The sequence below is a fragment of the Coturnix japonica genome, chromosome 11 (assembly GCF_054131305.1).
Source record: "Coturnix japonica strain WE chromosome 11, WE-NBRP24, whole genome shotgun sequence".
In the NCBI taxonomy this organism is placed as follows: domain Eukaryota; kingdom Metazoa; phylum Chordata; class Aves; order Galliformes; family Phasianidae; genus Coturnix; species Coturnix japonica.
The window spans coordinates 11,292,719-11,308,725 of NC_140673.1; the positions used below are offsets into that span (position 1 = coordinate 11,292,719).

Sequence of the window (16,007 nt, forward strand, 5' to 3'; positions counted from 1 at the left end):
GAAAGGACTGAAGGGGACACAACTGATAGAGCAGCCTGCACTCAGCAAGCATCTCGGCTGGGGGAAAGAAGGCAGGCTGCAGGCAGAAAGCAGCACGTAGGCAGCTTTGCTGACAGAAAGAACGGTTGATTTAAAGAGGATTAATGGAGAGTCATCTGACCTCCAGGCTTTCCAAAATGCTGTCACGTAGCAGCATTACGAAACAATTCTGTTCTGGGGGATGCAGAAGAGGAAGCACTTGCGATAAACCATCCTTTTAACAACACACCAAGACACACTCCATTTGTTTCCCCACAGTTATGCACTCAAATGACATTCTGTGAATCTCAGAAACAGTGGAACTTGACCAAAAATCATTCAAAAACAATCAGAGCATCTATTTCAACACACTGTGCAGCATTCATCAGTTAACATTGTTGGACTTCATCTCCAAATTGAAGCATAAAAAGTTAGTGTGATTACTACATCATATTTAACAGGCACATATAATTTCATACATCAGAGGAGTCAGAGCATATTGGAAATCACACAGTGGGAAGTTCACTTCTTAAATTCAAAGTCCGAGCTGTCCTGCAACATTCCATTTTGCCATAAAAACATCTAAGTCAGACCTCAACAGAGACCTGCATGACCAGCACCCCATCTGACTGTGACTGACTGCAAGTGCTTGGAGGAGACTACAAGATCAAAGCAAACATATTGGAGATACTTCAGAATATTCTCCCAGCCTGCAATGACTTTTACTCTACAACTTGCTAAGCTTGCAATCTGCATTTGTGTTCTGGATAATTTTTGGTGTATTTCTTCTTCAAAGAACGTATCCAACAGATTCTGAGCTTGCTTATGCTACACATATCCCCAGTGCTCCATGGGAAGGACTGCACACTTGGTATGAAGCAGCAGCTCCTCTTGCCTGCCCCTATGCGATGAAGCCCAACCAGCTCCTTATCCTTGCAGTGGAAGGGAGTGATCCAGTTTTTCTCCGTACCTTTATTCCCCTGCCACATTCCTTTGAACTCTTGAGCAAATATCTGCTACCTTTCATTCTGTCAGTTGATCTGGAACCCCAACTACCCACACATCAAACTAAAAATCCAAAAAGTTAACAATTCTGAGTGAATACAGGCACAAAACAGTGACACAGAGAGTTTTCTTACTGTCCTACCTGACCCAACTCTTCCTTTCACTTCTTGCTCATCAACTGGTTTAATAAACTCTCTGGTATCTTTCTTTCACCTCTATGACTGTAAAATAAAAAAAAAAGCTACTTCCTATGCCTCCATCACATCTTCTCCTTGTGTCAGCATGCTAATATTCAGATTCATCTCTCACATCTACATTAACAGCTCTTTTATTTATGCCCCAGTGCCCCTCTGGGTGCTTCTCTGTACCCCCTCCCATCTCTATGCCAGCAAACACCATGTACATTTCCTTCCTATCACCTGCCTTCCTCCTCAGCCAGCCTCCCACACCCAGTCTGTTCTTGCACCAAAACTTGCACTCTGTTCCTTCTCTCACTTCACAGGTTTCAAACCCTTCATATTCCTTCCCCCATCAGGCATTTCAAAGACTAACTCAGTGAAAGAAGACAAGTTCTGGCTTCTCACACCCTCCTTTCCCTGTGAATACCTAACTGGTATTTTTCTCGCTGCAGCCATTACAGATGCTTTCAGCCTGCTGTCTCTGTCCCCTCCAGAGGCTGTTACAATTTCCTCCTCTTCTCATTCTCCCCTCTGTAAACCCTATCCTTTGATGCCTTCCCTTCCAAAAGCAAGAACACTTACTTTGTTTTCAGCACACCGCCTCTCTGGGACACCTGCTTACTTTGTGTTAGAAAGAGCACCTGGCATGCTGTGGGCATAAACAGACAAGCAATTGTAGGTTGACACAGAGCACCAACAGGGAGGCTGCCCTGAGACGGGATGCAGTGAGAGAGCTGAAAAATAAAGGATGTGAGAAGTTGCTTCCCATTGCAATGGCCGCCACAAACCTCACCTTCTGACACCAGGCAGACCTTCGGTGTGCTACCAGCTGGTGCAGCTGGCTGTGGAGAGCTGTCATCTCCCCAGACAACCTGTCGATTTGTGCAGTCATGCTTTCAGCCCAGGGGCAGCACGTGGCTCTCTCCTGCAGCTTGCTGGTCTGCACAGGAGCGTCCTGCTCCGCGCACATGCTTCCCTCTTCAGCCATGTTATCTAACACAGTTTCCTGAAAGAAAAAACAACAGAAGTTTCTTTTTGGCAGGTGCTAAAATGATTCCCTCCTCCTTCTTCCCAGTAGCCCATGGCTAGGAATGTACTGCTGCTGTCACAGGGTACAGTTCTGCAATTCCACAGCTATTTTAAGAGAACCTCTTTGGTTCACTCTAATATAAGTTAATGGAAGACTTACACTGCTACCTTAGCTCATTTCAGAAAGCACTGCATGCTGTGAGCTGCTCCCCACTGCTATTACTAAAGCATAAAGTCACACTCTGGGACAATGATAATCAATACTGCAGAAGCACTATGTAAGACCTTTCCCCTTCAATTCTGCTTGCATGGCTGACTGTGACAAAGTGATGACCAGGACAAGAGCTGTGCTTACACTGCCCATCGGCTGTGGGACACACACCCTATCTGTGCCCACATCCAGCTCTCCAGGCCAAGGAACTCCATGAGATCCCTGCTGCAGGCTGACCATCTCCGTCAGTTCTGTTTGGCACTGACCATTCCACTGGCTATCCAATGATTTGTGCAGCTGCCTTCAGAAATAGCAATCATTATTTGATACTCAAAAAAAAACGAATAAGATCAGAGTCCTTGAAACATACGTACCTGTACAATTCAGTGCATAAATTACAAAGAAACAGTCTTCATGCCAAAACAGGATAAACTAAGAGATCCAGCCCTCTTCACTCAAGGTATTAAATATTTATTGCCATTTTGTTATCAAGAAAACATCAAACTGGAGAGATCATAATCTCCTTCAAGGACATGAGTAGCATTCAAAATTACCTTTCAAAACTGGAGAAGCAATCTGAAAACAGCAAGAGCACATTCAGCAGTCAAGCAGCATGGCCAACGTGTGGGCAAGGCAAAAACATAGGTGTAATTACTGTCTCAGCAGCAGCACTGCTGGTAGAGATGCCGTAAAATCACCCGTCACCAATGTCACCCTGATAAATGCAAGCACCAGCTTAGAAAGCATAAACACAAGTCTCTGTGATAGAAGAGAGCTGACCGTAACGCTGATGTACGGGTGAGGCACCTGAAGTTAAACACAGACAAATGGGATAGAAAATCCCATACTGGAGCAGCAACAGCCATCAGAAGTTGAAGGAATGGTCTACAAGGAGGCATTATAAGAGCCAATTTTGTTTGGCCTAGAAACAGGGACTGGGAAAGAAGTGACATGCTAACAGCCTTCACTTTAATAGAAGGTTGCTACAGACAGGATGGGAATAATTTTTCTCTCTCGCTGTCTTTTTTCTATGCAGGTAGGTATAAAACTTTGGCTTTCTTCATAGCAAGAGGTTTTTAGGCTGATATGAGGAAAAAAACTTGCAAGAGAGCCAAGAATGGCACAAGACACCCTGAAAACCCTCCTTTCTGAGCCAGCAGCAGCTCTGCAAGATGTCACCAATCACTGACAGCCTAACGGTCTGCACAGCAGTAACACTAAGCTTTTTTTGTTTTGTTTTTTTTCCTTTTAAATTTGAATTTCATTAAACGAGAACATTTTAGAGCAAAATGACTGCAGCTACTCCTGTTGTGTGGCCTAAGACCACTGCTCTGCTTTGTTGTAAATGCCTCATCTCAGAGCCAGCATCCTCACCCTTGCCAGTCTGGGTGTTGCAGCACAGCCCAGCAGCAAGAGCAGCAGCTGAGTGCTCCCATACAACCATGGGGCAATAATGAAGCCCCCGCTGCCTTCATGGAGTCAGAGCGGCACATCCCCATAAGCATCACAAGTTGCCTTTTCTACAACTAAAAACAACCTATTCCAGTTAGTAAGGAAGCATCATTAACAACAAACTCTATAAAACTGGTTAGCACCTATATTTAGCAGAAACGTTTGCTTCGTCAACTCTGAAAAGTTGTGGGCTTTTTGTTGTCTGGCTTGTTTTAAATAATAATGTTAAAATCATCTGACAACCCAGAACTAAGACAGGATGGAAGAAAATCCTCTTGACAGCAGACACTCAAAGATGGAAGGCTGCAGAGTAGCCGTGCCCATCAGTATAAGAGCATTCAGTAATCAACACAGGGAAGCTTCATCAGGAATATGTTACTAAAACTCCCTGCAACCACCAGGAGGGCAGTAATTCCGCGAGAATCATTCTAACCATCAGATCAACAAGAGAAAATATGGGTAAAAATGGAAAGAGGAAACTTCTATATCTTCAAAGAACATCTCATCCTCATACAACCTGCAGTACATGGGAAAACCATCATCATCCTGCTGAACAAAGACACTGCCACATTCAGCTCTTATTAAATAAAGACGTGCTGGCTGGGGTTTTTTTGCAAGTATTTATTTAGGATTGAACTCTAGAAAGCATACAAGCACTAACCAGTACTACCCACACCGTAATGTGGTTGAGGTGGCTACACCAAAATGCCATAGCACTTGCCCTTACATTTTGCCAGCAGGACTTCGGAGACAGGTTTATCCTAGAGCTGGAGCTTCCCAATTATAAGATGGTAGAGGAGTAAATCAAAAGCCATCACATAACTGATGGCAATTCAAATGGCTCTGCACTGCGAGTATTCTTCAAGACAGGTGAGGTAATTTTACACTCCTCTGCCTGGTTTTTAGCGTAGAACGACGCATGTGGGCAATTAATAGTCAGCTCACTGATTCCCAAAATTTTGTAAACTCATAGAGCTAATGAAGTGCTCTGAAGAATTATTCTCAGCAACTGTAAATGGACAGAAGTTGTAGAGAGAAGTGAGATGGATGCTGCCGTTTACACTCACTTGAGAAATCCGAAGACGCACACAGAAAGGCTTATTGATTTTCTTATGATCATTCAACACAGTTCAAGGGGAAATTGCCAATTTCAACACACTATTTGGCTGGGAAAAAAATGAAGTTGTTTTCAGTATCAGCTGCTTGCAAATTTAGTTGCTCTCAAGTCTGCAATAAAGCTTAGAGTCCCTCTTCTGAAAACCCATTTAATTTTAACAAAATGTATGACTGCTATGTTTAAAAACATTAAAGAGATGAAGATCAAGCATTTTCATTTGTATTAACTTTATGGAGCTCTTCTACTCTGCCCTGCAATTCCTCAGCTTAGCTGGTAAGACTCACAGCCTTACTGAAGAAAACTGAGGGATGAAGAAGAACTAAGAACGCATTCCTCTCTTTACCAAACCCTTTTTTCCTTCTCTCAAGTGCTGTTTAACAGATGTCTCACAGCATTTTTGTGGAAAGGAGGCTCTGTAAGTGGTCAGCTATCGCTTAGAGTTAAGAAAGCTGCATCCTTTAAAATTACTTTAATTACCATCCACTGCCAGTAAACCGCTTCCAGTTGCTTCCACTCCAGAAAGGCTTCTAGCTGCATGGTTTCCAACTCCAGATGCTGTAACAGCTGCAAGAAAGGAAACAAAGGAAAGAAAATCAGGTAACAGCACTCATTTGTGAACTAAATGAAACGTGCACTGGGTATGCATTACAAAAACAGAACTCCATGAGGAGTTAACGATGCGTGGGACAACACTGTGTCATTGTACAGGACTACTGTAAAACCAGCTGTGGAAATACAATGTGAACACAAATGGTGATACACTAAGATCTAGATGCACGCCCATCTTCAAGTCTTCTGTGCTTCTTGACTACCAATATCAGCTGTTTCTCCAGCAACATTTTTTCCTCTGCCTAACAGTATTCTGTTCTTCTATTCACTCATACTTACCAAATCTGCAAGGCTTAATCAGGCCATGTACAGCCTTGTCCCAGCTAAAATTTATACAGTTAGTCCTTTAGCAGAACTCCTCATATGCAATAGTAACACCAACCTGACACCGACAGCAAGGTTTTGAAAAGACACATGTACCTCTATGATGTCTCAAACAGGATGAAATCAGTAACAGCTATACCTGCTTCCTACAGACAACTAATCTGCCAGCTTTGTTGGGGTTAATTACTATTAATTACCGTCCATATGTCATGTAATTGAAGTAACCGTAAAGCATCACTTGGCTTGGCAATTTTACTCTGCAGATACAACTTGAAGGTAAAGAAATTAGGGAAGGGAATGCACTCCCAAAAATAACTGCTGGAAATTATGAGCAGTTTGCTCTAAAAAAAACCTGCTGATCCAAAATACAATTGCTACACATTTGTTTGCACAGCTGACACTTGGCATTACTGATTCTGCCAGTTCCAGGATCAGCTGCTTACACAGAAGGTGGAAGAACGGTCTCCTTTTCTCTGCATGGAGGTGTATCTGTAGCACAAACAGCTTAACTCATGGGATCTCATGCTGGCAATAAAACTTAGGTAAAAAGTTGATTAAACATTCAGGCAACAGCCAACGTTACCTGATTTTGAACTAGTTTTGTAATGCGGCCATGAGCTGCATGTGATTGCCATCCAAGAATGCCTTGTGACAGCTAGAGGAGTGAGGGCTGCAATAGGGAATTTCTCATTCTAAGACTTAGAGAAAAAATAAAAAAACTTTGGGAAAAAAAGAAAGTCATATGCATCTTTGCTTTTCCACTAGACCTAAAATGATGTGATTCTGCAACAACCAGTTGGAGCTAACAGACCTTAGAAGCAATCACAGCTTTCTGAGCAGTCTCAGATTCTATGGGCGTCCAGGATTTCTGCGTGTTTGTTTTCCAAGCTGTGCCATTAGTGATGCCACTCTCCAACTGGAAAGCATCCATCTGACTGTCACATCCTCACTAAGATGCTACAATCAGAAATACCAGGCCATGAATCTGTACAGGATCCAGCTGCCCTGCTTATCCTACAGGGCAGTTTTCAGCCCAGCTGGAACACTCTGTGACAGTGGTCGGTAGCCTGTGATATCCAACATTTCAGTACCTTCCTCTGGGACTACACGCTGCTCCTGGATGTCAATCATAGAATCAGAGAATCATAGAATGGTTTGAGTTGGAAGGGACCTTTAAGAACATCAAGTTCCAACGCCCTGCTCTAGGTAAGGACACCTCCCTCTAGACCAGGTTGCTCACAGCCCCATCCAGCCTGGCCTCCAATGCTTCCAGGGAGGGGGCATCCACAACCTCACTGGGCAATATCCTCTGCCATCCTTCAGGCGGGTCTCAGAAGTCTCAGCTGTCACTGAGGCACAGAGAATAAAGCAAAACACAACAAAAGCTAACACTGCACAAATATCCTCAAAGTACCTTAGCAAACAATACAAAAGCAAGCAATATTCAGGGTGGGAGCTCTAATGAACAGTATACCTGCATGCCGTTAGTTTAACCAGAAGGACAGACTCCACATGACCCAGCCTTTCTCTCACATACCACACTGAGCAAATGAACCAGTCACACTCCTTCCCCAGCTCTAACCATCACCAAAGCTTCTCGTGAGCCCTTATCATTCCTTATCAAAATCATGCATTTTGCAAATTTGAGGTCAACAGTATGCATTTTCTCAGCACCAATAACAGCTCGCCTGGAGATGCACTGATGAGCAGTTCCACCCCTGCTGCTCTGTATCCATCTCAAAATGCAAGACAAGTCCGTGCGCTGCAGCTAAAGCTGTCTCCTTGCTTTTATTGGCCTGAGGGCCCAGATGTTGCCATCCCTCCTAATGAAATTTAAAGACTAACATCTGCAGAAGAGCACTAATTTTGTCTCTTGAACAAAGGGAAGCAGTGAGTCAAAAGTGTGCCGCATGCGGTTGTCAAAACGATGCTTAGGGATAGTGTATGAAAATTGCCTTTCCTCCAAGCAAAATTAAGACACGGAATCCATTTCCTTTCTTCTGGAAGAAGTCATTGCTCTAACATACTTACACAGAGTGAAAAGGTAATGACAAATTCAAATTGCAAATATCTGTGGAGAAGTAATTCCACACTGAATGCTGAGAGCAAACACTGCGGTAGCAACTTCTCTATGCCATTGTATAGAAGCTCTCACTGGCACAAACGTAGTACAAGCAACAGCTTTCCTTGAGAGGCTAAACTGTACTAAGCTGGGATGGAAGGGAGCATGCTGCCAGGAAAGCTCCCAGCACTGCAGGAGAAAGCAAGCTGCATACAAACATTCTTTTGTAAGCAAACACCCAGCGTGCAGCCCAGCCCAAGGACCTCCAGAAACTTGGGGAACTTAAGCTGCAAACATCCGAGGTGGCAGCATCTTCTGGGTGGCTCTGGGTGCCCAACAATGGGCTGAAGTCCTCCATGGCAGTACGCACCCACGTATCTACCCTGCTCCACAGTCATCATTTAAACATATCTGTAATTATCTTTCTGCCGAGGTATTAATCTTTTTTCATTCTATTTACGAGCATATTGCTGAATTCATTGATGCCCGCAGACCGTTACAGAAATCAATATTTAATAATTTGCAGCATAATGCATCCTTTTCATGGGCCCAGCTCCAAAGAGCTCCCCACAACAGGCATTTAATCTGCAGTGCCCACAGACTGTAATTCATCCTGCACACCACTACAAGAAGAATTTTTAATCAAAAATTGCTCTGCCTAAATATTCCAAAAAACATCCCATTGTTAGACACACACACACACACACACCAAAGTAACGAGCTTTCAGCAATACATTCTGTTTCTTGGCTCAGAGATAAAATGCTGCTCATTCACTGCCTATTCATGCCTGACTGGAGACGAGAGACTTGCATTGGGCTCCAGACCACTGCCAGCATCTCTGAGGTGTGACTCGAGGCCCAGGACAAGAGCTGGAACATGCTTTGGAAGCACAGTATGAAAGCTTATATGGAGAGTGATATCAAAAGACTGATTCAGCTTTGGGCTCATTTAGAATGGATTTGGTTTTATTCAACTCAAATCTTGGAACTTTCAGTACTACTTCTGATATACCTGAGAACTGCAGGAAAGCAGGGAAGTTCCTTCTCAAGAATGCAAAGAAAGGGATAAACACTCATGGCAAAGGTGGACACTTCACATCGCCAAAGGTAAGCCATAAGTGGGACTAAGGCCTACAGAACCTATCCAAACACCAAATGAAATAAAAAGCATGGGCTGTTGGGTTTCAGATGGTGCACACTCCCTGAATTGCACATCACCAGGGCAAAGTTGTGGAAGCTCCTCACCAAAAAGCAGAGAAAATCCATATATCCTACCTATCTCAGGCTGGTAGAAAATAACATCATGGGTGGACACACTCAAGGGTCCAAAATTCAACTCCATGTTGTGATTTCTTCAGAAGCTAAGCTCCTTTAAAGCATTCCAATATACCCCTTGAAGGCTGAAACTAAAATAAATGGACCTGAAAACCAGAAAGTCACACTGCAGTACTGTGAAGTACAGGAGCTAAGGAGCAAAATCCAACAGACCAATAAGCAGCCTCTAGCCGCAGGGTAAATAAAGATCGACTCAAGTCAGTTCACAGGCAGAGAATTATTGCTGAGGACTGAGACAGAGCGGGAGAAACACCACAACCCAGCTATAACACAAGGTGGATGGATGACAGGGCAGATGAGAGCTTCTTCCACTGGCAGCTATGGACCCCATAGGGTCCCTGACCACAATGTTAACAGGGATAACAGGGACAGAGCTTCAAAAGCAGATACTTCTGCATATGCTCCCTACTGTACTAAGAGCAAACAAGATGTGGATCTTCTGAAAATAATACTTACAATTTAAAATAGAGCAGCTTTAGGTTGAGAGTGTTAATTCCAGATGCTTGGAAATGTGCAAAAAACTCCAAAAATACCTGACTTTTCCACTCACCAACACCGGTTCTATACCAGCACAGCCTGAACTTCAGTAGAGTTAGCTCCGTTTTACATCACTGAGAGAAGGGAATCAAACCACTAGTTAAAAACTTAAGTGACAAAGATCATCATTATAAACCGTAATTGCTATTTGTGGAGGGATTTAGAAAACATCTGTTTAAAATGAAACTGAAAGAAAATGGGATTTAAAGCAAACAAAGTGAGGCATTTGGCACATAAAAATTGTACTACAGCTTTCACATCAATAGGCAATGAGCTGGGCTGTGCTAACAATGACATTCATTTACAGGGAGCAGGTCAATGAATGGACCACTTTGCATTTTCTCCCTGAGGATATGGCATATATTGAAGCAGGGCAAAAATACCAGGAAAAAAATGGATTACAAGGCAAGTTTTACACTTCAGCAGCCAAGTTCAAGATGGATGAGAACAGAAAAGGTGGGCATTTTCTTCCCCAAAACTACTGTTGATTTCGGGCAAGTAACTTTGCAAACCAGAGGAGCCAAATTTTCAGGCAGTAATAAGTGCCCTTTGCTGAATGTAAGCTCAGTTGAAGCACATTTCAGTGGATACAAAAAAAAAAAAAATCACAATTCACATTAAGAAATCTCAGCCAGAGGATTTCACAGGACATGAAATTACATTGCAGCACTGCCTGGCAGCTGTTCATATTGTGCTGCTATCCAGTACCCCACAAAGCTGATATCAAAGAAAGACCATTACTCAACTGATTTTATTTAGACTGCTTCTGTACATAGAACAAAGCATCATCCATATTCAGCTTTTCCTTTTTTCCCCCTCCTGTACACTTGCCCATTTTCCTGTATATTAATAGACCACAAAAACACCTGCTGAAATAGAAACAAGTCATCTCTCAAACACTTTTTAAACTTATTTAAATCAGAACTGAATGTTACACTTCCAGTAATCCCCTTTCTGTATTATGCTTCCACACTGAATGTTAGCACACTGCTTTCTTTGTTAGTAACTACTACTAACTCTAGCAACAGAGTTCCTTTAGGTTTTGCCCTCCCCACTTTGTTATCCCATCCACCTTTACCACTAGTTTATTCTACCTATTTACTGTGTCCTTCCTCGAGATCCTTACCCTGCATTTGGCAGCAAGTTGATAAAAACACTATCCCTGCATAAAGCTGAAAAAATGCTTTTTATAAACCAGCTCATAGTGCCAAACACCCACTAAGCCAAGCGATTGGCTTTTTGCCTTCCCTTGAGCTTTCGTATCTTCTCTCCAAAAGAAAGAGCATGCAGCACGAGTTGAACACCATCAATGCTATACCCTCCTGCTGGGTATCCATACAAGATCATCTATTCTCAGCCACCACAGGCTTCAGATCCTAATGGCCAGGTAAACCTCTCAAGCTTCCTGTTCTCTCCCCATGTGCTCCCTGCAAGAATACAGCTGATGGTCTTGAAGGAATAGCCTTCCTGGTTCTGACCTTCCCACAAGCACCTGCCAATGTGCCTACTTACCCACAAGGAGCATGTAGTGCTGAACCCAGGGCTCGATGAGCCTGGAAAGCAGGATTCCCCCATTCCTGCTGTATGGGCACTCCCAGGGCCTTACCAGATGCATGTCGTGATGAGAACCAACTCAGAGAGCATCCACAGCAACATAAACCCAGCCTCTAAACACTAACAAAGAGAAACATCCTATATCATTTAGCTCTCAACCAAAGACAGGAGAAGAAACTTAAAGAAGAATGGCTTTCACCGCTGCAGACCCAGCAGCACACAGAATTATGGCAGGATGTCCATGCTAGTTTAACGGCGAATGAAAAAAATTATTCCATATGTGGATTAGCATAAGCTTATGAATACAGTTTCTCTCAGCCTTCTCTGACAAGCCATCACAGCCACCACGCACGCAGGTATTTTTCACACATCTTAATATATGCATTATTGACTGGAGAAACTACTAATTTAAAGTCTGCTCATCTCCCCTACGTCAACTCATTTCTCTTGCTCCTCTCTTAATACAGTCGTCTATATTAAGTGACAAACTTGTTTAAGAAGAAGCACAAATCTGAATCTGCTTGTAACAGCTGATTCTGTAACTTCTTCAGCTACTTGAACGAAACAAAGCAATCAGATTTTAGTTCAGCTTTCCAGTAACAGCCACTGCAGTACATGAACTGAAGTGCAGTTTGCTTCTCTAATTACCATTGGCATGCAGACTGCCATAGCTCTACCTTGCTTGGCTTTCCAAGTGGGTTAAGTATCTTTTGATGCAGTGGTAGTTTAGATTGAATCAGGAGAAAATAAAGCAGCCTCTTGGCATTAAGATGCCAGAGTCCCTGGCTGACCAGGCATTTACCTATCTGGGCCAACCGGGGTTCATGACAATGAGAAAAAGGGGCAGTATCAGCCATTTCTACAGTCTTCAGTACAGCCCTAAGGCTGAGCTCATCTGGATGTGGATGAGTACTGCCAGCTCAGTGCACAAGGTAACAGATCCAGCCACGGATCATAACGCCACTGTCATAGCTCTGGGGCACTTCAAGATCAACCCTCATAGTCCTTTTTGTGTCAGGAACTGGTAAATGCTTTCTGTTCTTGACGAAAACAACAGCAATGACTCCATAAGCATATTACAAAGTCGCTCTGCTCTCTCTAGTGGCTACTGTTAGCTTGAAGGCACAATTCAAGAAATGAGTTACAAGTTTTAAAGTGCCTCACCTTAACATTTTGTTTCCTGAGATTTGATTTGTTCCTTCAGGGCCCAGTATCTCAGTTAAGATCCTCTGGGCTGGACCAATGAGACCATTCCAAAATCCATCACCAAAGAACGACAGCAAGCAAGCAACTCTGAACCTAAGGCCTCCTTCCAAGGAAGCGTAAGAGACACCATGACAGAGTAGGCAGTGTGGCCAAGTCACACCATTCAATTCCTACTTCAGCACAGTGTTTCCAAGACACCTTCTTCTCCTATGGCAGAGGAGACTAAGATATTGCTGCTGCACCGTCCCGCAATTTATGGAGTCCGTGATGAACCACTGCATCGTTTTTCAAGGACCAAAGAACTCTACGTGCTTGGTCAATAAAATATACTAAGTAATAACTCATCCAAAAAAATGGGGATGGCAACTCCAGAACTGCAGCTCTATTAACTTCTTTTTTTTGGTACGGATAAGTTTAGCAGAAGGCAATATTAGTGACAAATAGCAGCCTGGGGAAATTTTCAGATCAAGGTAATAATGCCATGAGGTAGAATGATTTGCTTTAGTGTTGCTATATAATGCTTCCAGTTCTTCCAACGGGACACTAATTGTAGCCAGAGGCCACCTTGCTTAAAAAATACCTAAAGAAATATATCAGCACTAAAACTGTCTGGAGTAATAAAAAAATAAAGCGTCCTCCCCGAGAAGGGACACTGGGAAAGTGCAACTGGGTACAAAGCTCAACAACTGAATGATTCAAAGCAGCAAAGAAAGTCCCATGCTAGCAGGCACAACCACATCAGTGGGAAACAGTTCTCTCACCCCTACAAGGTGCTCAGGGCTCTGCCCAACAAGCTCTGAACATCTCCAGTCATGTATCTGTCTTCTCCAGGATCCAGCTAAAGAGTTTACCCCATCCTCATGGCAATTTCTCCCCCTCCACCTGGCCGCAACTCTCACCTTGTACCCACCACTGGCACCTTCCACCTCGTCACTCTGGTCGTTCATAAGACATTGAACAGTACTGGTCCTAAAGCACTGATGTCAGCCAGACACCAATTTGAGTGGTCCAAACTATTTCTCACTCCCTTATCCAGCCTTCTAAGCTGCCTCTAACTGACAACTACATGGATAGAAGGATTTTCCTTTAGCAATACCCAGAGAAACATTCTCCTTTCCCGTCTACCATCCTGAAAGCTCTTTAATTACACATCTCTGTCTCCTTCTGGGATGGGATACTTGACAATGCTTTGAAAGGGAACCACCACCAGGATCTGACAGGGCTGCAGAGGTGGGAAGTGTCTGTCCCAGAGCAGGCGGGACCACACCAGCCAGAGCAGCAGGCATCAAAGGAGCAGACAGACACCAACACTGCAGACAGCTGCAGGAAAGAGAAACAGAAAGGACTGGTTTGATCACACTTCTTCTTTGAGATATAAAGCAAAGATTAGCTCCTGCAGGTTTCTCTCTTTCTACAGCATGAGAAAGAGTCACTCCATATGTTTCTAGCCTCTCCATCCTCCCTAAATTAACTCTCCCACTGGTACACATCCATCCTCTCTCCTATTAGCAGTCCCAAACTTCCACACAGACCACCAGCTTCATCTTGACTGAGGATGCTCCTGGCCCACATTACAGACAGGAGCTGGAAGCCAAGTCCCACTTCTGGAGGTGGCAAAGCCCCCATCAGCAGCACAATAGGGGCAGCCTGGAAGGGAAAGAGACCACACGCAACATCCATATTTAAATTTTCTTTCCAAAATTTTCATTCCCTTCTAAAATGGACTAAAATCTGCCTTGGAAATACCAGTATACATTATCTTGCAAAAATGGATTGCCTTTGCCTCTGCGGTGCTTTGCTGGCTGGAGTGCCCTTTGCTTTCTTATAGAGGCTCAGGAACCCAACTACACGTAGATACTGTATAAAAGCAGCTTTGAAGCTACTTGACCTCCAATTTTTGCCAATTTTACATGTATGACAGGGGTTGCATCTACTCTGACTCATTTCTGCAAACAAATACCTATCTACCTTTTCCAGCAGGGTTTAGTAACTACAATAGCAAACCATGTTTTATGTATTAAATGTCAGCAAATGAACTGAACGCCAGTTGGCTACGGATTTTCAGGGGGAAAATAACACAGCAACCTACCCACCTCCTTCCGTACAGTGAGTCATTAGAATAAGGCAAGAATAAAATTCTTTGTTCTTTCCATGCAGCATGAGGTGGGCAGCACATGCTGTCACTGAGTTTCTTTGCTCTCTTAGCACTTATTCTTTCCTCGCAAGGAAATGTGAGAAGAAAAAATAATACCTGAATCACAGAGAGGTTTTGATTGTACATTAAATTATTTTCTCAGTAGCCTCTCTCCTAACTCTATGGGAAATACATGACAAGAACCAAGTCAGACCATTTGTAAGACACTATCCGCTGCAGCTCCGGTAATTGCAAGGTGAGATTTGCATGTACATAGCCAGAAGAAATAAAATACAACAGGTTTTTTTCCAATTCCTTTAACTTTCAAGATATCAAAATTCAAGCCAACAGAGCTTTCTCTAAGAAAAGGAACAACAAACAGTAAGCACTGTAGACTCTGAAGGTGATCAGGCAGTCCTCGCACACAAGGACCACTGAGCAAGAGGTATCTAGAAAGTAAATCTTTCAACCAACATACGCCATAGGGATTCAAAGCCAGCTCCTCCCCCACCCTGCAGCTTACACTGGTAAGTTGCATATTTCACCAGCAGAAAAAGTTGCACCTGAGGCCAGGGCAGGAGGTATGGGCTGGGGGCAGGAAGCCCCACTGATGCTCTCCCAAAGGTCCTCCTGACCCAGCTCAGTGTATAGCAGCACAGAACTGTATTTTGTCCAAGTCTGCAGGCGATCTGCCTATCAAATCCAACCTCATCACCTCCCATTCTCACTCAACCAACCACCATCAAAATAATTCGAAGTAAGATCTGCTCTTCCCTGCAATGTTAATGTCAGCCTCGATGTTAATTCTCACCAGTTTGACTTCCATGCATATGAAATGTCTTGAGTGGCTGGAACAATACCTCAAAACATTAAGTAATTTAACATGAAAAGAAGGCGTTGGCTCTGACTGACAGTGCTATTCAGAGTGCAGGGCAGAAAGTATGCCTTACACTTTTAATGCACAATCCACTAAAGTAACTGCTGAGGTTTAAAACAAGCATTGAAAATTAGAATGCTAGAACTCAAGCTACCTAAACAACGTTAATTTGATGCTCCTTTGGACATAACATCCAGCATTATGTGACCAAAATGCTTACCTCCCTCACCTGCCTCACTGAGGGCATAAAACAGCTGGTGATCACTCCATCAGTTACTCCTTCTCCTTTCTTTAAATTGCATATTATCCTGTCTATTCTTCAGAGGGAAAGCATGGATTTATTTACTATACATCACTC

At 43.4% G+C, this 16,007-nt stretch overlaps 1 protein-coding gene across 4 annotated transcripts in view; it reads right to left on the reverse strand.

The window, feature by feature from the left end:
- The window catches only part of TEDC1 (tubulin epsilon and delta complex 1), a 62,925-nt gene that overhangs the window by 15,315 nt on the left and 31,603 nt on the right, over window positions 1-16,007 (reverse strand). For all 4 annotated transcript variants that reach the window (XM_085511158.1, XM_085511159.1, XM_015869484.3 and 1 more), the window contains 2 exons: window positions 5,489-5,575; window positions 1,996-2,208 (listed from right to left, as the gene is read on the reverse strand). In XM_085511158.1, the coding sequence (XP_085367284.1) occupies window positions 1,996-2,208; window positions 5,489-5,575 (300 nt within the window). The remainder of the gene's footprint in view (window positions 1-1,995; window positions 2,209-5,488; window positions 5,576-16,007) is intronic.